Genomic DNA, 22812 nt, shown 5'->3' on the forward strand with positions numbered 1-22812 from the left:
GAAGATACTTTTTACAGGATCTGGGAGGTCTAAATCTGGCACCTGCAATCCAGGATTAAGACATTCACGCAACATAAGGCGGATCTATATTACTCAGTCTTGTTTGGAGAAGGTTTCAAGGTGTCCTGTTATGCTTAGATTCACCTCCATGGAATCTATTCTTAGTAATCATCTTTTGAATAAAGGAAGATGGGGTGAAGCCAAATTCATGGTCTCCAGTTTGAGAAACAAGGTTGGTAGGCAAAGGCTTCCCCAAAGCACCAAATCATACCACTCTGAAAGTTTTAGGCCTATTTAATAGGGCAGTCAGTTCAGGCCAGAAGTAGTCAACCTTTTTTATAACCCCCTTTCAACTGAAAACCTGTTTTGAAGCACAATATGTAAACAGATAAAGAAGGATTGGGATGGAGGGAGGAAGAGGGGGCTCCCCTCAGCCAGTCTGCTCACACCTTGCCTTGCCTCACGAATGCTCCCTACCCTGCTCTGTTCAGAGGGCTATGTGGGGGCAGTTTGCAAAACAAGAACCAGCAGTTGTTACTTTAAACATGGAGGCTTCTATCTTGTTAAGTCAAAGAATGAGAATCTCTCAGAAGTCAGCATATCAAGATTGAGCTTAAAAAGCCATCACATAAATAGAAAGAGTAGTTCCATGTGAAGCTCTCACTTCAGTGGGGCCTAAATTAAGCAGGGTGTTGGCTGGGCAGATCACAGCCATGGAGAAGAGGGCAAGCAGCCAAGCATAAGCACTGAGCAGTTGTGTGGGCAAAAGCCCAAGCTGGCTATCATGACCCAGCAATGACAAACTTGGGAAAGTCACTTTCTCCAGTAGCATGAAAGGATGGTCCTCTGAATATCCTAGCTCAGGATTGTTGCTGCACGTAGCCTCAGACTTAGAAGGATGAGAATAACGCGTGAGGACATGAAGGCTTCAAGCCCTTGAGCCCTCAAGCTCTTTCCATCATGAATGTAGCCTGGGTTTTGCAAGCTAATAAATTTGGATGAGAGTGAGTTTGGTCCAAAATTTGTCAAACAAAAAATATCCAGCCAGAAAGATTCAGGGATTTTTGGTAAGTCTTGTTCATACAGGAAAAAAGAGAGCAAGGAGCAATTGATAAACTTTTACTTCATCTTATGGTAGAGATGCTGAATGTCTCTTCTCTACAAGGAGACTATCAGTTTTAGGGGATACACGGCAAGACCCAACTTTCCAAATCAGTTTGGAGCAGGCGTATTGGCAATCACTCTATGTTCCTCACTCCATGTCCCTCAGGGGTTCAGGACAGGCTACCCTAACATACGGCACCTTGGCATATTGAATATTTTAGGCTGAAGGAAATTGAGAAACAGCATGTGCAAGAAGGTCTCTCTGACCTTTCCCTTTCTTTCTCCCCCGAAGCAGGTCCTAAGACCCTCATATGAGAAATGCCCTTCTTATGCCTGGAGGAAAGGAATATCCTTGTCTCCAAGATGAGGGACACCAAGAGGAATCTGAATGAACAGGTCTTGCTTTTCCCCCAGCTTATTACTCTTAGTTCATACTGTTTATTTTCCTTCTCTCATATTTTTCTACAACTCTCCATTCTTCATCCACCTCACTACAAAACATTCAGGTTTAACTAATTGAACTTCACTTCCTAATGAAGGCCCCCTTGCTACATAAAACTTTAAGTAAGTATGCATGCTTTTCTCTTTGTAATCTGTCTTTTGTTACAGGGGTGCCAGCCAATGAACCCAAGATGGGCAGAAGAAAAAGATAAGTTTTCTCCCCTACATTCCCTCAAGAGTAACCCAATCGCTACTCTTGACATTATTCTGCTTTGTGTATCTCCACCTCCTTCTCTCACTGGAGCCTAACAGTGACTGATATGTGTCTTGTCATGTGTTCTAAGTATTTTACATGATCCTGTAGAACCCTCTTTCAACCTATGGGCTGGGTACCATCTTTATCCTCCCATTACAAGTGACAGCCTTGTATTTAAACAACTTGCTCAAGATGCCACAATGAGACTTGGTGGAACCAGGATTTGAACTCAGAGCTTTCTAGCTTTAGAGTCTTCAGGAGTTCAAGCCTACTTCTTCCCTTTGCAAAATTGCCATTGAAATAAAACCGATCTGTTGATGAGACGATTTTTTTTCATGTGTTTTATTGTCAGTTGGTTTTGCCTTATGGTCCTGTGATAAAACTAGTAGTGGTCACAGTAAGTGGAGAACTGGGTGTGGTTGGGTGGGTCTCATTACTCAGAGAACTGGGAAGGAATCCTCTTTTGAATATAGTCCCTCTGGGTGTGGAGGTTTGTCTAAGGAAGGAGCAAACATCAGAGCATTCAGAAATAGGTCAAACAATAAAAGAAAAAAAAGTTGAGTTAATAAATTAACAAACAAACCCACCAAAGGTTAAATGAATGAATTAGTTGGTGAAGTGAAAGCACGCAAGAACACAGAGAGTACATTGTGTGATCCTTGGTAACCTGGCTGGATTGTTATTCAAGACTCTAACAAAGAGACAAAAAAAGCCTCAAGGTTCCTCTCTCCCCATTCTCCTTAGTTATTTCTACCATATATTGAGTGTTCCAAATGGAGCAGAGTCAGATGTGTCTATTTGAAATTCTTTTAGAAGAGTTGCAGGAGGTCTTGTGCACTCCTTTTGAATCTGGTGAAGTTGACTTCCTTTGAGGTGATCCCAAACAGGGTTTGAATGTTAGCTTCACAACTTAATAGGTTTATGAAGAAATAACTTAACTTAAACTTAACTTTCCTTCACTGAGTCTTCAAAAGGAGATTCTTCAAGCTGAGGACATCTACCATGTTACTAGGACACTTAGAAATTGTTTAGAATACATAACCGCCCCCACACACACATACACACCCTAATTCCATGCCTATTGCTCAATAAATATAGCTGTCATTTACTAGGGTTGGGAAGAAAAAAAACAAAAGGCAGGAGGAAAAAAATCCCAATCGAATTGTCATGATTAATATAGGCATACCATTTCCAGAGTAGCAGCTTGTCTTTCTCTCCTGCTTATATTTGGGCAAGGCAGTTTTCCAACATCAGGTATTTTCTTATTGAAGGATAGGATCATTTGATCACTTCCATAGTTTGTTTTTACCTTTGGGCTTTTTGTAATATCTTTTTGTGGTTGCTGTCCAGGTATATCATTACAGAGGTTTAACTTTTTCTCAAATTTCTTTGGTGGATTTATAGAATCTTGTTATTTTGATGTGTAGATGCTGGACGTGGGGATGGTTATTCACAGATTTAGGTGTCTCACTTGGCATTAAGGTGGCAGAAGCACACAAGTGTCTCTTGGGTTCATTGCAGATGTTATACCTCACCAGAAGCCAAATATTCACAAGAAGAAGAAGTGAATATCCAATGTGCCCAAATTAGAATCACCAAAAACTTTCCTTTTCTCACACCGCTGATAACAATTCTGTCTGTAGGTCGTGAGATGTGGGTTGCTATGGAGAAGAAAAGACTGAAAAATATTATATAGAAAAAAATGGCTGAGCTTATATAATATTTAGGAAAATATATTTCTTTGAGCTGGCATTGAAATAGAATGCACTGTCCTGTAATGGTAGCAAGAGTTATAAAGTTGATAAAATTTCCTAAGGTTCCGTAAGCCAAATTGTATGTATAATGTATTACTTCTGGGCTGAGGCAGGTAAAAGCTAGTGTGCTTCTTCCATTTCTCTCCCCTTCACTTGAAACATCTACTTTTAAGTCCACACATTCCAGATGGCATAGCTATAAGATGCAGGAAAATCACAGTCCCCACATGAGACTTTATGTGAAAGAGTAATAAACCTTCATTGTGCAAAGCCACTGAAATTTGGAGGTTTATCTTCTGTTACTGCACATGATATACAGCCTATCCTGACTAAATCAAGGAGATTAGGAATATGCTCATAAGATAAAGCCCACAGGCAATGAGATGTCATCCTTAAGAGATTGACCCGAGTTTTAGTCCAGGTCTGCCACAGACTGTGAAGTAGGCTTCACACAATACGACTAAACTTGTTTCCTCATCTGTAAAATGGGAATACAAATATGTACTTCATATTTTTATTGTTGTTTACTTCAGGTGTACTTCAGAAGATTGTGGTAAGAACAAATGAGATCATTTATGCAAAATCAAAGTGCTTTGCATAGTTCCTGGTGCAAAATAAGCACTTAATAAAATGTTTAATAACATCTTAAATTTAAACATATAAAATAATACAAAAATATAAAGTGATTAAAAAAATACTGAATAATCTTGCCTTGCTCAAGATATCAGTCAAAGCCAATTTAGGGGTCTAAAAAAGAGAAGTTCTTAACTTGTAAGACCCACAGATGGATTTTAGAGGATAGTAAGCCTCATGCAATTGTATGCAAAATTACGTGTATAAACAAATGTGCATTTGTCTAAATTTATTGAATACCAGGTAAGAGCTACTGAGAGCCTCACTTGGGATAACAGACTGTAATAGAATGGAAAATCACATTTAGAAATAAAATATATTACAAAAGCAGAACATAAAAGTTTGGAAAATTTGCAGTCTGACAATGCAATAGAAAAAAAATCCCATTTTCTGAGGAGAAATTCAAGCTGGCTGCAGAAATTTGCATAAGTAACAAGGAACCCAATGTTAATCCTCAAGACAATGGGGAAAATGTCTCCAGGGCATGTTAGAGACCTTTGTGGCAGCCCCTCCCATCACAGGCCTGGAGGCCTTGGAGGAAAAAGTGGTTTAATGGGCCAGGCCCAAGGTGCCCATGCTGTATGCAGCCTAGGGACTTGGTTCCCTGAATCCCAGCTGCTCTAGCCATGACTAAAAGGGGCCAAGGCAAAGCTCAGGCTGTTGCTACAGAAGGTGCAAGCCCCAAGCCTTGGCACCTTTCATGTGGTGTTGAGCCCGTTGGTGCATGGAAATCAATAATTGAGGTTTGGGAACCTCCGCCTAGATCTCAGAGGATATATGGAAACACCTGGATGCCCTGGGAGAAGTTTGCGCAGGGGCAGGGCCCTCATGGAGAACCTCTGCTGGGGCAGTGCAGAAGGTAAGTGTGGAGTTAGAGCCTCCAAACAGAGTCCCTGCTGAGGCACAACCTAGTTGACCTGTTAGAAGAGGACCACTGTCCTCCAGACCCCAGAATGGTAGATCCACTGACAGTTTGTGCAGTGCCCCTGGAAAAGCTGCAGACACTCAATGCCAGCCCATGAAAGGAGCCAGGAGGGGAGCTATACCCTGCAGAGCCACAGGGGCAGAGCTGCCTGACACTGTAGGAGCCTACCTCTTGCATCAGTGTGACCTGGATGTGAGACATGTAGTTAAAGGAGATCATTTTGGAGCTTTAAGTTTGAATGATTGTCCAATTAGATTTTGGACTTGCACTGGGCCTGTGGTTCCTTTGTTTTGGCCAATTTCTCCCATTTGGAATGGGTGTATTTACCCAATGCCTGTTGTATCCCCACTGTATATAGAAAGAAACTAACTTGCTTTTGATTTTACAGGCTCACAGGTGGAAGGGACTTGCCTTGTCTCAGATCAGACTTTGGACTTGGACTTTTGAATTAATGCTAGAATGAGTTAAAACTTTGGGGAACTTTTGGAAGGGCATGATTGTGTTTTAAATTGTAAGGACATGAGATTTGGGAGGGGCCAAGGATAGAATGATATGGTTTGGCTGTGTCCCCACCTAAATATCACCTTAAATTGTAGTTCCCGTAATCCCCATGTGTCATGAGAGGGACCAGGTGGAGATAATTGAATCATGAGGCTGGTTTCCCCCATCCTGTGCTCATGATAGTGAGTGAGTTCTCATGAGATCTAATGGTTTTATGAGGGGCTTCTGCCTTTGCTGGGCACTCATTCTTTTCCTTCCTGCTGTCGTATGAAGAAGGACATGTTTGCTTCCCCTTCCGCCATGATTGTAAGTTTCCTGAGGCCTCCCCAGGCATGCTGAACTGTGAGTCAATTAAACTTCTTTCCTTTACAAACCCAGTCTTGAGTATGTCTTTATTAGCAGTGTGAGAATGGACTAATACAGTCCTGCACAGATGTCTTTTGTGGGGAAAATCTACATTCTGTAGAGAATCCCTTTTCCTTTTCAGGTCTTTTCTTGATTCGGGAGAGATTTATCTAAGAGTCTGATACCTTTTAATGCCTGATAAGAAACATTCATCATCTATTCTCTCTGAAGTCTACTAACTGGAGGCCTTATCTATGTAACAAAACCTTGGCTTCCACCACTCCGTTTGTGTTAGCCCCAAGCATTTCTTTCTGCTGACTTCATCTATTTAGATAATGACTCAACTCTTTCAACCAATTGCCAATCATAAAATCTTTGAATTCACATAATCTTCAAATTGACCTGTAAGCAACCCTCCCCCAACCTTTGAATTGTCCTGCCTTCCCAGATCAAACCAATGTATACCTCACATGTATTGATTAATGTCTTATCTCCATAAAATGTATAAAACCAAGCTGTAACCCAATCACCTGGGGTACATGTTCTCAGGGCCTCTTGAGGCTGTGTTATGGGCCATGGTCTTCACATTTGGCTGAGAATAAATTTCTTCAAATATTTTACAGAATTTGGCTTTTTTTTTTTTTGTCAACAAAGGTATAAAGAACTTTTTATTTTCTTAGAGTGAAAAAAAATTTGTAGGTCTGTGGGAATTTTCATGCAGGGTCAGAAGAACTTCTCCCACTAAATATATTTTCATGGGACAGCAGGGAGATAAAAATAAAGCTGTATATTAACTAGAACCCTTGGGTCTCATTTGTTCTATATGCCTGATGTATTAGCAATCATTCTTGCTAGTTCCAGTAATAGTCTTGAATAGTGTGTTCTGACTAGCTGAGCTGTGGTTATGTGCCCAACCCTATACCAGCCCCAATCCCAGAGAGATAACAACTCCGATTTGCCAGATATGAATCATATGCCCTGAAGTTAGAGAAGGATTCTGACTTTCCCAAACCATATGGAGTGAGAATGGCAAAAAACTAATTATCCAAACACATGCTAAGCTGACAAAATAAAACAACTATCAATAATATGTGTATTGGAAACTCTTGGGTCATTTCCAATCTGAAGATGCAAATATTTTTAAAGTGACAAGTAGCATGATCTTGGGAAAAGTCTGATTCTAAAAATCAGCAATCCTGAATTCTAATCATGACATTGCCTCTAAGGAGCTATGTGACAGGAGCCGTACCACTTAACCCCTTGGGGTCTCACTATTCACATATGTATATGTCCAGGCTAAAATGTATACTAGATCCTTTTCAATTTAGAACCCTATGACAGGCATAGAAAGGTTTTGTCTGTCTCTAGAGGGAGGAGTTTGACTTTGCAGTCATTTATTCTGACTTTCTCCTTAAATCTATGGCAAAAAACCTGCCACAACCGAATGCCCTGGGAAGTTCATTGAAATGTAGGTGATCTACAGAAATGTAATTTCAGTGCCTCTCTTTTACCTGCTGGGTATAATCATGGCATAACTGCCTATATTTCTTTGCTTCTAAGAAACTTATGGATCAGGGGAAGTTCAGATGGAATTTTCATAAGCCCCACAAAACCTACCTTTTTCTTTAAATTGTACCATCTGCCTTGTGGGAAAATCTTACCTGGTTTATTTTCTTCCAGAATGTGACTCAAAAAGATTGGAGGGAAAAAAAAGTGATAGTGCAACTTTGGGTAAAATGTTCTGCAATCCCTTAATATCCCCTGCACAGAAAGTCATTTTCTGCCTATTCTTGCAGTTTGAGATCACAGGATTCTTGACAACCTAATAGCACTTCATGCCAATAAAGCCAGGACTGTCTTTTTGTTTGATGTTGTTTGGAACATGCAATTATCTCAAAGACAGGTTGTAGCTAAGCATTTTCATCTGTCCCTAGCCCTTTCCGCCTGGGGGTAGGATATGACATACCTCTCAGTTTCAGTTATATGCAAAGGTGCCTAGATTTGCAAGGTTCAGAGCTTTTACCTTTCAGAATGTCCAGTGCTACAAATCTTGCTCTAGGGAAGTTATCTGGCCCTTTCATAATGATCCTTTTACTTCCAATATTTGTTTGTATGAAAGCTTCAGAAATTTCTATAGTGTCCCACCTCCATCACCATTCAGATATTATTTCGAAGCTTTTGTCCATCTGTTAGATATAGAGTTGGGATCAGATTCTCAGACCCCAAGCAGGGAGCATTCTGAGTGATGTGCAAGTGTATTCTCCAACCTACTCCTTCCATTTTTGCACTGTCTCTACCCATTCTGTTCTATGCTCGACTGAGTATTAAAAATTGTAAAGGAACAAATAAGCATTAGAAGGTCAAACCATGGATTTTTGAATGGAAAACAGATCGTATGAAAAGAGAGCATCCTTTTGGGATTGATGTTACTCAGTCTTCATTCCGGTATCAGTAAGCGCAGTATTCCTTATCTGCATTTCTTCCCTCTGCAACCTTCCTTTGAAATCGAGGGGCAATATGAAAGAGAAATGTCACCCTCCCTCTGTACCACCTTCCTTCTTACTTTTCTGCAGCCTCCTCTTCTCCACCACTGAACTGCTGTTCTTTGCCATAGCTGCTTCCCTGGTATGCTTTCACTTGAAAAGCACAGTGAGAGCTGTGAGGGCACTGGCTAGCAGCCTGGAGTAATAAAATCAGAAGATTTCAGCACAATCTTTGTACCATCACTTCTTTTCTGGGTGAACTTAAACAAGTCAGTAAATCTTTTAGAACTTAAAATTTCTCATATATCCAGGGTGATAACATGACCTTCCCAGCTCAACCCATGAGATGGTTACAAGAATCAAATACAATAATGTGTGTGAAAGTGCCATGTACTATGCAGCAATGTTACTACAATGAATGATCGAGCAGCTAACTTTTCTGGGTCATACTATGTGCCAAGTTAGTTATATGCTTTTAAGTTAGTTATAAGTTAGTTACATCAATTAAATACTTGCATAGATTAATTCTCACAACCCTCTGAAGTTTTCACTATTGTATCCCTATTTCACTGAGAAGATGAAGAAAGTGAAACCTAGAATTGCTATTTTACCCAAAGTAGCACAGCTATTCACATCAGAGTAAGAGCTGGTTCTTTGAAGCAAATCTGTGTGATGCTAAAGTTAGCTCTTCTTTGCAATGTCTCTGTAGTATTTCTTTTATGTGCGATGATGAGAAAAATGACACCAAGATATCCAGTGGATCTGGCTACTTCGTAGCCTCCACTCCCTGATCATCGATATCCATATAGTTTCATTATCTCTAGATGTAAAGGTTTGAGAAGAACAAATGGCAAAAATTAGAGTCACAGAACATCCAACATATATATTTTACATATAAAGTATTTTTTGGATGTGTAACCAAGAATTTTCAAAAGACCAGGATGCCAAAGTATAAATCCACTCTATAAGTTAGAGTATATTAGAACTGCTAATAAGGTCAGGCTTAGTGGCTCATACCTGTTATCCTATCGCTTTGGGAGGCTGAGGAGGGGGGGAACGCTTGAGCTCAGGAGCTCAAGACCAGCCTGGGCAACACAGTGAGACCTCATCTCTATAAGTTAAATAAAATAAAGGAAAGAACTGCTAACAAGTACTAAACTCTGTGCCGAATCTAGGAGTATAAAATAAAAGTGTAGCCTCAGGTCTTGGGTTGTCATTTCTCAGTTCTAGTGTGTGAAGCAGGCAGATAAACAGAGAGTTACAGCTGAGAGCAGTAAGTTCGAGGCGAGAGATGAACTGAGTGTGCTACAAGACATGTGGGAGCACCAAGTGACTAGAAGTATAGAAAAAAGAGGGCAGGAGGAAAGGCTTCTGGGTGGAGATCTTCACTAACTCAAATGTTAAAGCAGCACCTGTGTTACCACTATAATAAAATACAGTGCTTCCTCCCACTGTAGTATCTGTGCCTTCAAATCTTATGCCTTCATTCCTTATTTCCCCCAAACCCTACCCTGACTTTTCACTTAGTCATAGTTTGAGTATAAGAAAATTCTTGAATCTGAGGACTTCTTTCTCCATATTTTTCCTCAAGACTTGAAATGCCTAAAAACTGGCACTTTCTTCGTTTTTGGTGGAGGTAAGTCCTAATAAAATCCTTCAACCCTTGAAAATTAACTGAGAGTAGCTTAAAAGTCTTGAAATGTTATAGAGGCCCCACAGTCACTTCACGTGGCCTAAGACCTTGGGCACTAGAGTTGTGGAGGCCACTGTTTTCATTGCAGAGGAACACTTGGGTACATTTTTGGCTGGTAGGGCCAATGTGTAAGAGAGATGACAATTTCCTTCATGTGTTCCTTTGTGAAAATGGGCAATAAAGAGACATGAAAGGATTTCTCCAACAGTTTTGTTTTCAGAGGATTACCTTCCATCGAGGCCACTGCCTATGGATCTTTTTGCCAACAGAGATTATCTGAGAGATCTAGATTTAAATATTAAAAAGAGGAGAAAAATAGAATATATTTGAAATCTGAAAATCCTCAACGACTTTTTATGAAACATGAATGCAAAAGAACAAAATGTTCTTATGACTCAAACTATGAATGCAAAAGAACAAAATTAAGTTTTACTAGTGATATTCTATAATTTGCAATTGCTTGACTGGGCCTGACATTCAGTTATTACAGTTTAATGTCTAAGAATGAGGGCGATTATGTAGTTAGACTGCCTGGCTTTGAATTCCCAAGCTTTTAATTACTAGCCCTGTAACTTTGTCAAGTTGGTTAAATTTTCTGAGCCTCAGTTTCCTCACCTGTAAAATGGAGAATGTACTGCTGGTCTCACATGGTTGTTGAGAGGAGAAAATGAGGTAATGCTTGAGTGCACTTAGAATAGTGCCTGGAGCTTACTCACATGCAGTAAGGGATGCAGCTCTTCTGGATTGTTCCATGACCTTTCATTCAGCAGGAAGGGGCCTGGAGTGCTGCTGAGGGCTGGGGTAGTCTTAGCCCAAGTCAGCAGCTGGGGAAGTAAAGACAGAGCCAAGTTCATATAGGGACAATATAACTTCTTTTGGATGAGGGGGATGTTGGTGGGGATCATGTTTGGCGGGGTGGGGACTAATATGTCCAAAAGTCCTAAGGGAAAAGCCACATGTTTTGTGCCTCAGGCTTTCAGAGGAGGATTCATGAATGAAGACTCGTGGGGTTGACCTGACCCGTTTGTGCCTGTCTAAGAACACGAGGCACATTCTCTCACATGGGGGCCCTACTTAATACCTTTCAAGGCTTCGTTTCGTTTTTAACAAGAAAGTTGCAAGAACTGTCCCTTCTGTTTTCTCAAATATAACTCAGAACTTCAGAGGAGATTCAGTGACACCTACAAAACTAGGGAAGTAGAATATTCCATGTTTCTGTCAACAGATTCTCCTCCCACTAACCCACCTTTCCATTGCCATTCTGTTTACATACTTGACTAGGGCATGGTAAGACACTTCAGCTACTCCCAGATGTTATTAAAGAAGAAAAGAAATAAACCTGACTCCAAAGATACCTGTCTTAGGACCTGTCAAAACAATTCCCATTGCAAGTGGAAAAATGCAATCAATTATGTGTGGGTCTTTGTTATGATTCAATATGTGCAACAACTTGGGTGAATCTGCAGAGAATTATACTTAGTGGAGGAACAAAAGCCAATCACAAAAAATTACATACTATATGATTCTCGAAATGACAAAATTCTAGAAATAGAGAACAGATTGCCGGAAGTTAAGGAAGGGGTAAGAGTGGGAGGGATATGATTATGGTAATAAAAGGGCAACATGAGCGGTCCATGTGACGATGGAAATGTTTTGTATCTTGGCTGTAATCGTGTTAGTGTTCTGGTTGTGATATTGTGTTAGAGTTTTGCAAGGTGTTACCATTGTGGGAAACTGGGTAAAGGGTACATGAAGACTCTTTCTATTATAGCTAACAATTATGTGAATCTACAATTATTTAAAAGTAAAAATTTAATGAAAAATTCAACCCCAATGAATTTACCATTCATTTTAAAGTTCCTCCTTGTCTGATTTTTTGTGGCTTGACTTGGAATTCAAGGTTTCCTCTGTTTTGACAACAGAGGTTGTCTGAGAGATCTAGACTTAAGTATTACTTCATTTTCTCCTCTCAGTAACCATGTGAGACCAGTAGTACTTTCTGCATTTTACAGGTAAAAGTCTTGAAATGCTGTCCAGCCTGATCTTCCAATGAAACAGAAACTATGTCATATAAACCTGGATTTTTTCCACTTATAGATTCATTTTCAGGCCAGAATGTCCCTTCTGCCTGCACACATTCTGCAAATGTTCTGGTCCTTCTCCATGTCAGAGGCTAGGCCAAATGCTGCCTAGTGCATCGAAGTCACTGCAGGGAGAAGCCATTTTTCTCCCTCCAAACAATTGCAGATTTTTGTTGCTGTCAATCTTATAACACTCTGTGCATTCTGTCTTTTATTTCCATGATTGTGTGTGTGTTTCTCATTTCCTCTATTAGATTTAATCATTGCAAGAGCAGGATCTTTCATTTTTATATGAAGCAAATGACTTCTGTGCAGGACTCAGAACTGTGCTCGCAGAGAACAAGAACATAATGCCCATTATTCCTTTTGCAGTTCTCGGTATTTTTTCCACAGTATTTTGACTCTGCAATGACTGTTAAATAAATATATTTTTATTTTTATATATCTAAATTAGCAATTTTACCTTTGTAGCTCAATTATCAATACACTGTTTTTACAGATGAACGAAACTAATTTGCATTGAGGATTTATAAAAGCTATCATTTAGAGCTTTTCCTTTTTAGACAAAAGGGATACATTTCAATAAATATAATACATACAAATGAAACGAAACATGGTTGTTATATAACTTTTTCTTTTTTAGACAAAAGAAATAAAATATAGTAAATGAGATAAATACAAATAAGATGCAACAACGGATGTTACATATTTAATCAAATATCAGTTAAATGTTCGCAGTGCCACATGGAATAAAGGCAATAGTACAGAAGTAGGAGTTAGAAGACAAAGCGTATTAACTAAACTCTGCCACTGATAATTTAATAGCCTTTCAAGTGTCGCTTGATTTCTTTATGCCTCTGTGAGATGAAGTTATTGGGCTAGAAGAACACTAGGTTCTTTCCTAGTTCTGACATTTTGTGGTTATAAGAATGTCGGATGACTGAGCAGTGGGCACAAATGCTAAGCCATGTGCTTTTCCGTCCACTAATCCTTCCCATTGAATTCATGCGGGCTGAGTCTTTGAATCAGTCATCGGATGACCAACATCATTGTGGGTTCCTATGCTGCATTTGAAACCAGCCTCGTCTGTTTGTTGTTCCCTTAGTCCCCCTGTCCCTGACTATTAGCGTAAAGATTAGCCATGATGACTGGTAACTATGGAGTGAAAGGCAGTTGAGTTCATTTAATTAGAACTAGCCCTGCTTTGGTATTAGATGTATTTAAATTTCTAACCTCAACTCTAAGCCGAGTTTTTGGCTCACATTCTTTTCCACCCTGTTATTTCTTTGATGGAGAATTTTAGCCTTTATCTGAAGGGAATGATTAAACAACAGCAAAAAAAAAAAAAGAATGGATGGAATGGGCAAAGCATCACAATTATGAAGTAGTAACTGAGATTGGTCTAACAACTAGGACAAAGGAAGACTGAGAGAAAGAGGATGTAGAAGGAAGATTCAAAGTCAAGGACAAGAGGAAGACCTTGGTGTGTACAGGAAACTTATATTATTTTTGTTGAAATAATCGTCAGTGCCTAGACATCCATTTAGTAGATAGGTAACATGTATTGGGCACTTGTGTCTTAGAAAGCCTGCTAGGCATTTTACAAATATTATTTCATTTAATAGAATATCCCAATTAAATAGATATCGTTATTAATTCTTTTTACATAAAGGAAACTGGAATTTAGGAAGATTGGATAATTTTTTCCAAATCCCAAGGCCACTGAGTGCAGAATACGAATTGGAAACCAAATTGCTGGGCTCCAAGTTCCCATGTGATTATGCATAACCAATGTTCTACATAACATTGTATTGCTTCACAAATATTAGTAGCCACTCTGATCTGCTGAATGACTACTATATGAGAAAGGTTTAATAAGTGACCTAAGACCATACCACTAGTGCATGGCGGAATCAGAATGCAGCATCTATTTAAATCTAAAAATCAAGATCTTTCTACTGTAATTGGACTTTTAAAGGAAAGTAATTTAAAATGTTTTATGTGACTAAGGGATTTGTAACTAATTGATATGTAGGTATCTACCCAGATGACATCAGAACATAGGCAACCCATTATTAAGGAAAAATGTTCAAATAAGCTAGGAAATCAACTAACAAAGGGCAATATTGTAATAACACACACCAAGAGCAGAGACTAAGATCCTCAAGGGAACATTCAACTTTTCTTTACAATTGTCCAAGAAAGAAGGATCATTTTCCAGCCTGCATACATACTCTTATCTGGTTTATCATGGAGAATGGTAATTAATAATCATATATTGAACTATTTACTCTCTAAAACCATCCACCTGCTTTTGGCTGATTCTTGTTAACTCGTCCCTTACATTTCCCTCCCAAGCCAAGACAGTATTAGCAACCTGATTGAATATTAGGTGTGCTTACAAGTTGTATTGCCATTATTAAGGAAAAGTAAGAGGAAAGGAAACCATAATAACTAAATATAACACATGATTCAGAATTAATTTTTAGATAATGAGGGAAAACGCCATAAAAGACATTAGTAGGCCGGGTGCAGTGGCTCACACTTGTTATCCCAGCACTTTGGGAGGCCGAGGTGGGTGGATCACTTGAGGTCAGGAGTTTGTGACCAGTCTGGCCAACATGGTGAAACCGTGTCTCTACACGGAGGCTGAGGCAGGAGAATCTCATGAACCTGGGAGGTGGAGGCTGCAGTGAACTGAGATCACACCACTGCACTCCAGCCTGGGCAACAGAGGGAGACTACATTTAAAAAAAAAAAGGATATTAGAACAATTTGAGAAAATTTTTAAATAGTTTTAAATAGATCATGTATTAGATAATGGTATTTTGTCAATATTAAATTTCCTGAATGAGATAATTGTGCTGTGGTTTTGTGAAAGAATGACCCAATTGAAGGATTTGGGGTAAAAGGGCATGATGTCTAAAAATTATTCTCAAGTTTGTCTCAAAAAAAAGAATGAAAATGATAATGTCAAGAAAGAAGAATATTTAAAAATAAGGAACAAAGGCTATACGGGAGTTCTTGGCACTGCTGTAGCAGCTCCTCTAAATATTTGAAATTGTTTTAAAATAAACAGTTAAAGGAAAATCAGTTGCCTACCTAGGTCAATTTTGTGTTTTCATATTTAGTGTATTTGTCTAGCCCTGATGAATCTTTACATAAGTGACTTGACAAAAAGCAAACAAAATCCTAAAACTCTGGTGAAACACTCCAGCATAGCACTATGGCAGCCTCCTATGAACATGTCTGTAAAACTCAGAGATGTCCATTTTTTAAAAACTAAATTCTTGTGAAACTATTCAGCACATGGCACTAAAGTATTTTATTTTTCTTTACTTTTCTTCTTTTTTTTTTTTTTTTGAGACAGTCTGGAGTATAGTGGCGCCATCACCACTCACTGCAGCCTCAACCTCCCAGGCTCAGGTGATCTTCCCACCTCAGCCTCCTGAGTAGCTGGGACTACAGGTGCCTGCCACCACACGTGGCTAATTTTTTGTAGAGAGGGATTTTCACCATGTTGCCCAGGCTGGTCTCAAACTCCTGGACTTAAATGATCCAGCTACCTCAGCCTCCCAAAGTGCTGGGATTACATGTATGAGCCACTGCGCCCAGCAGCACTAAATGTCCAAAAAGCATTGTTATTTCTTTGGTATTTCTTTAGGTGATAAACTTGACTTGCTAGGGAATTGGGAATTAACCTAGATGTTTATGGATGAGACTGTTTTTCTCTGGGATAAACCCACCACCCAGAATCAAAGGGCCAATTAAGAGACATGATCTTGACTTGTCTCAAGCACCCACAGAGAATTTTGTGGTTTGGTCTTCAGAGAGACACCACCTCTGCTCTTCCACAGAATGTCAGAATGGTAAGTGAACTCTTTTCCCTCCCTTGTGTCTTGACTCAGGATATTCTCCAGGATGCTACAGTCCTTGTGTCCTACAACAGAAAGCTTTCCTGCATTCCTGGCAGTCACTAAATTCTGGTATCTAGAAAATTTAGTTCTCATTGCCAATTTCCCTTTCAATATATTCTTTCACCACCAGACTGGAAAAGCTCAAACACGTCTCCAGAGAACATTAAAAAATCCCAAGGTATTCTGTTCTTGTGTTAGTTTGCTGAAGATAATGGCTTTCAGCTCCATCCATGTCCATGCAAAGGACATGATCTCATTCTTTTTATGGCTGCATAGTATCCTATGGTGTACATGTAGCACATTTTTTTTATCTAGTCTATCATTGATGAGCAGATGGGTTGATTTCATGTCTTTATTATTGTGAATAGTGTTGCAGTGAACATACATGTGCATGTATCTTTATAACAGAACGATTTATACTCCTTTAGGTGTATACCCAGTAATGGGATTGCTGGGTCAAATGGTATTTCACATCCTGCACATGTATCCTGGAACTTAAAATAAAATAAAATTTTAAAAAATCCCAGGATAAATCAGTAAATGAAACTCTAATAGCAAATGTGTTTCATGTGAAAATGTAACCTGGTCATGTAGTATACTCTGAAAAAGCCAGGAGAACTAATTTGCAGAATTGCATTTCTAAGTGTTCAAGTGAAATTAGACACTCAAAACATTACACACATTGCCCAGAGAAAAGATCTTTTGAGTTCATTGCTCCCTCCTGAATTATGTGAAGAAATGGCTAAAATTCTCTGAGTTGGTTCTATTTGAGTTGGTCACAAGAATTTAAGAAAAACGTTTAACCTGCCTTCCATTTCTTGTTGGCTGTTTCAAAATAAAGCCAGAGGTATGTATTCAATAAAGCCAGAAGTATGTATCCTTAGAAGATAACAACAACAAAAAGACAAAACAACAACAACAACCACAACAACAAAACAGAAAAAAGAAAAAGAAGAAAACCGAACTAGATTAGACATTTGTGAATGAGTATCTGATACCTGATGTTGTCTCTGCCTAAAAAAGTGAATTCCAACCTCTGTCACTTAGTTTGGTATTCCTGGAGATAAAAATACTTTCCCATTTGTACACTGAGGACAATGAGATCATAGTTATGACTGCAAAACTGAATTTTTCAAGATGAAATTTCTTACTGGAATTCCTCTAGCACATGAGCTAATAAGATACTTTTTAACTTTTCAAGGTTTTAAGAATTACTACCTGTATGGCTTTAATATAAATAATGAAATATAATACAAATAATGTCTAGAGACTCAGAACGAGCCAATATAAAACAGATATTTTCTGTTTAATCCTGTAATGTCTTATTTATACAATGAAAATTTTCAAATATTTAAACTTGCTTCTGGCTTTTGTCTTGTTCTGTCCTCTGCTTTCTTTGTTACACATTTTAAAATGTTCTGGTTGCATGCCTTTACAATATTAACTTGTCTACCTATTAATTTATTTACACGTGGCTTTAAACACATCTTTTAAAATGTAGACACTGTCTGGCTTTAGGAAAACACAACTCCCTCTGTGTTTGGACACTTTTCCTTCTCATTGTCCAAAGACCTTTCAGTTCTCCCCAAGGCTTTGGTTTCTTCAGTTTTCAATAGGGTAAACATGTCCCAAATCTTACGAGGTAGTCCAAATTGCAAAGTTTATAGGCCAACATAAGTTTGAAAAACTCTCGAAATGGGAGTTAAATTATTTCCTGTAAAAGAAGCCAATGAACTTCATTTGTTCTTACATTGTTACACTTGACTGCAGCAGCTAGTAGTGTCCTAATAATAGAGGCACTGAAGTGTCTGTTAATGTAAAATGATAAACTTATATAAAATCTGAAAAAAATGTTATCCTAAGTTGCTAAACTAAAAAAATTTTAGAATGTGTATAGTTATACACAAATGTTCATTTCATTTGGGCCTAAATCACTTTGTATATGGAAGCACAACAGAAGAATGAAAACACAAGCAGCAATTCTGTTATGAGGGGGTAAATGTGTAAGCTTGGTGTAGTTTCATGGGGAGGACATTTTTTTCAGCTGCTCTCTTTTGAATCCCAGATCTCTCCTTAGAACTCTAAGGGTTCCCTCATTGCATAGGACAGCAAGGGTTTTTATTTTTATTTTTATTTTTGAAACAGGGTCCCACTCTGTCACCCAGGCTAGAGTGCAGTAGTATGATCATGGCTCACTGCAGCCTCGATCTCCCAGGTTCAAGCCATCCTCCTGCCTCAGCCTCTCATGTAGGTGGGACCACAGGTTTGTGCCCCTATGCCTGGCTAATTTTTTTTTTTAAATAAAGTTGGGATTTTGCCCATTGCCCAGGCTGGTGTCAAACTCCTGGGCTCAACAGATCCACCTGCTGTGGCCTCCCAAAGTGCTAGGATTACAGGACTGAGCCACTGTATTCAGCCCAGCATGGGTTTCTTAATGTTAATTGGTGGTGACTGAGGAGGTGAGGGAGAGGAGACAAAGTCTCTGCTAATTTGGAAAAAAAAAAGGGGGGGCTCTATTAAAACTAAGAAGGTTGCAGGACTTCTCGAAACCTATAATATGCTGCCGATGTGCAATTTGAAATTCCAAGAGAGGAAAATATATCGTATAGAATTTTTCCGAATGTTTTTTCAATGGAACATGTCCTGATAAATTTTGTAGAACCTCTTTCCCTTTTATTCATTGCAAATTTGCCCATTATTAAGGTTTATATTCAGTCAAATTTCCTACCTGAGGCCATTCCCGATTCCCTCAGTTAGCCTTCATCATGACCACTTCTGCAAGTCAGTACAAGTTTCTAAAATCCTCATTTTTTTTATGACCCCTCCTTTCTGTGGTGCAGGGATTGTGTCTTTATTAACCACTAAATTAAAGATCTTCAGATAATGGACCATTCATTATTCACCTCTTTTCTACAACACTTAACACATACCCAAAACTTTGTAGGAACTCAATAATTGCTTACTGAAGGACTGAGGCCATCTATTTCAGATAAAATCCACTGATTTTGAGAATTCTTTTGGAAAATACAACATGTTTCTTTACCCATTTGAGAATAGGTGGATTAGACTTTTACTTTTAAACATACCTTTATGCTCAGTTTAACACTGCTTTTAAGTGACAAGAAGAAATCACTGTAACCAAAACTTGTACTTAAAAAAATTCAAAAGTAACAAGAATCATGCAAGGTTGTTTTTATTAAGCTTTATATTCAGTTTACAGCTAAATATTACAGGGATTATTTCTTTTGACAAGCAGACATGACATCCTAGGAAACTTTTCAAAACAGTCCAAGGACTTTATAACTACTGGGAACAGAGCAATTTACTCTGCAGTTAACGTGTATGTTAAGTACTTCAAGAGTCACTAAGGGAAAGAAGCTAAATGCAACTGTTCCTTTTCTATAAAATGATTATCCTGCAAAAGTAGCTACAAAGGAAAATCACATAACTATGACAAAGCTAGAGAGATCATACATCCGAATTTGTCTTTTTTTATTTAGGATAGGACTTGGGGGTCACATTTCAGAAGGCAAATAATTCTTTCAGAAGAAGCTACATGTCAAGTTTTCTATGGATAGTATTAATACTAATATGATTTAGCTTATGTTTAAAAAAATCAAGAAAAGAAAAATTTTGTCTTTAAAATCTACTATATTAGTGACTGTAAGGAGATGCTTAGCTATTGAAGAGCTTCTCTCCACTCTTGTATTTTCTTTATGAGTTCTTCTGAGAGATTTTCACTGTGACTGTTTTGACCTCTGTATATTCATGGAAACCGTACTCTCCCCTAGAGAGAAGAAAAACATACCCACAAACACCATTTAGCACAACAGTATAAATATACTGTAGTTCATGTTTGGTACAAGTTTGTTCTTGTTTTACTGGCTAGGGACAACAGAAAATATTTCTTGTGTACAGAGCATTTTATATAGTAGCTAGCCAATCATAAGATTTCTGGTCTTACACAGATTCCCTTGTGGGGAAAGTTTTCTTTAAAACTTTCATTTTAAATAATCATGTACTGTCAGTTGATTTCTCACATAAATTGTCCCCTTTTGACATTATTCTACTTGATTTTAAAAACTCGAACTGCAGATGCAACAAGATCATCTTGGAGAAATGAAAACGAAAAGCTCTAAAACTACTCAAAAGACAATTCGACCCAACAAGAATTTTGTCATTTCTAGTTTAGATTGAAATAAGATGGACATAGGACAAGAGGAGAAGTAGTAATATATGATCACTACAAGGTCTACTCTAGTTCTACAGTTTTATTGTAGTACTAGAGCAGAGCTTGTATTTACCATGTGTGATTGTCATAGAAGTGGTAAGGGGATAGAAATTGATCATGGTTTCATTTCTAGTCTGAGGTGCCCTAAGATGGCTTGAAACAAAATATTTTGCAGCAGTAGTTTCAGCAAAATCTTTTGATTCTTGGCAAAACAAAAACCTGACCTTTATTTTTTATTTAAAGTTTTTAAATTGTTTTCTTTTTAAGAGGAGGAAGATGATAGATTGGTCTAAATTCAGGCTCTTGGGCTTTTTGCAGTTGTTGTTTTTTCCCCTTTATACAACCTCCTCGTCCCCTACCATTTTCTTGTATAACTCTTAAGTTCAACCCAAATGATCAGGAATTAACTCAAGTCAATCAGTTTGGATTTTGGGATCTTGTTATCAGGTTTATGGAGACCTCCCACCAGTTTTAGAAACTGACTGATTTACCCCTTGTTGAAGAGATGACTAAAAAGATTGGGCTCAGTTATTCTCTATATTGTTTTGATAAGAGGATCAAATTACATGTATATAAGAGTAGTCTCAAAATCATAACACTCATGCACATGTAGGCTTACAGAAGAATAAGATCTTGATCCTTTTTTACCCCTCCCTTCTTGTGATGTAGACAGGTATGTAGAAGACATCATTTTCTGCTGGGTAACCTAATACTCTTACACTGATTATTTTCTTGGGCAATTAAGCTTTTGAAAATACCTTTTAAAAGCTTCAGTGAGCATGGTCCTTAAAGTAATTAAAGGGCTTAGCCTCAGTTGTCTGAAACCCATTAAAAGATAATATTTTAATAAGTATTTTATCTCAGGGTTAGATCAATCAACCCATGACTTTCGCCAATAGGCTTTCCATTGTATTTTGGGTCATATAGGCACTTGAAGCTCTCAGGAGAGTAATAAGTGGGATTTTTGTCATATTCAGGCTGAAAAATATGTCCTGCTCCTTAGGATTCCTATGCCTATACTATATCTACGACATAGCCCCAAACATCTGTTTGGATTTCTCTTCATCTTACTATGTCTGTGAGTTACTGTTTGTATACTTCTAACATCTTCAATGTACAAATCACCTGGGACCTTATTCAAATACTGATTCTGAATTAGCAGGTCTCGAGTGAAGCCTGAGTTGGCATTGGTAATAAACTTGCAAGTGATATCAACCTATGCTTCTTGTCCAGGGTCCACACAGTAAAAAAAAAAAAAGGCACTAGTACCACATTACATCTGATTTCCTCTCTGTACCCAGGATTAAGACTGGCACTAATTAAGTAGGCACATAAGAACTGTTTGCTGAACACACTTGGTAAATATCAAGAAAAAAAATTCATTTGTGTTCTCACTATACGACCATTAGTTTACACTTCCTTGCTCCCTTTTCTATGGGACAGGAGGAAAAAAATATGGTGGGAGGGGCTAAGAGCCAATCAAGTTTAAAATGGCATACTAGCAAAGTCTTAAAGGACCTACGTTAACCTAAGTGAAACAGTACAGTTACACAAAGGGAGGAATTTCTGTCTTTTTAATCCCAGAGCCAACACTATGATCAGAGATGCAAAATCAAGATTTGCATACTCTGTATCACCTTCAAACACATTGGGGTCTGCATAACACCATTTTTCGCTCTTTGAGGACTCTGTCCTCAACTGATCAATTCTCTCTATTGTTGAGGAAAATTTATAATTTAACTCTTGGGAGTCATTTGAGGTTATCGCCTGAGTAATAACTTGTAACTCTTGGAACATCTTGCAGCAAATGACTTGGTTATTAAATTCACCAAATTTGGTTTCAGGTACACTTTAACTGTAGCATTGTCTAGTTGAATTTTTGAAGTAAAAAAAAAAAAAACCCACAACTTTTTCCTTTGTATTTGAAAGAAATTATCTATACTCATGTTCTAGATTTTTAGGAAATTACTGATGGTTGATTCCCGTTTTCAGTCCTTCTCTTATTTGATTTCTTTATGCCTTCACCTTAAAGTCTGACCAAATTATGTTCAACGAAATTGACATGTTTGGTCTACTTTAGTCTTGCATTCCTTTTGATTAATTTATCTTTAATGTTCTCAGTGAAATGTGTTGTTAGATAACCAGGCCAGAAATGAACCAACTGCCCTTCAGAGTAATCTAACCTTTGTTCTTACTTTTTGTACAAAGTAATTAGTTTTGCCAAGAGATTCTCCAGTAATAGAAAGAGAAGAAACTAGGGAAGGAAGAAACCCATTTGTTGAATTTGCATTTTGTGACAGTTATGTGGCTAGGGATTTAATATTCAGTATGTCATTTAACTCCCACAAGAACTCTCATTCCATCTTAAGAGGAATGTGAACATCTCCATGAAATATGAGAAAGTAGAGGCTCAGAAGTTAGGTAGCTTGAACTGGGGTGCATGGCTAG

At 38.2% G+C, this 22812-nt stretch overlaps 1 protein-coding gene across 3 annotated transcripts in view; it reads right to left on the reverse strand.

The window, feature by feature from the left end:
* Nucleotides 1–19310: 19310 nt before the first annotated feature.
* The window catches only part of ALDH1A1 (aldehyde dehydrogenase 1 family member A1), a 179256-nt gene continuing 175754 nt past the window's right edge, over nt 19311–22812 (reverse strand). For all 3 annotated transcript variants that reach the window (XM_016960315.2, XM_016960316.3, NM_001246547.1), the window contains 1 exon segment: nt 19311–19920. In XM_016960315.2, the coding sequence (XP_016815804.1) occupies nt 19848–19920 (73 nt within the window). In that variant the 3' untranslated portion in view covers nt 19311–19847.

The sequence above is a fragment of the Pan troglodytes genome, chromosome 11 (assembly GCF_028858775.2).
Source record: "Pan troglodytes isolate AG18354 chromosome 11, NHGRI_mPanTro3-v2.0_pri, whole genome shotgun sequence".
NCBI classification, from domain to species: Eukaryota; Metazoa; Chordata; class Mammalia; order Primates; family Hominidae; genus Pan; species Pan troglodytes.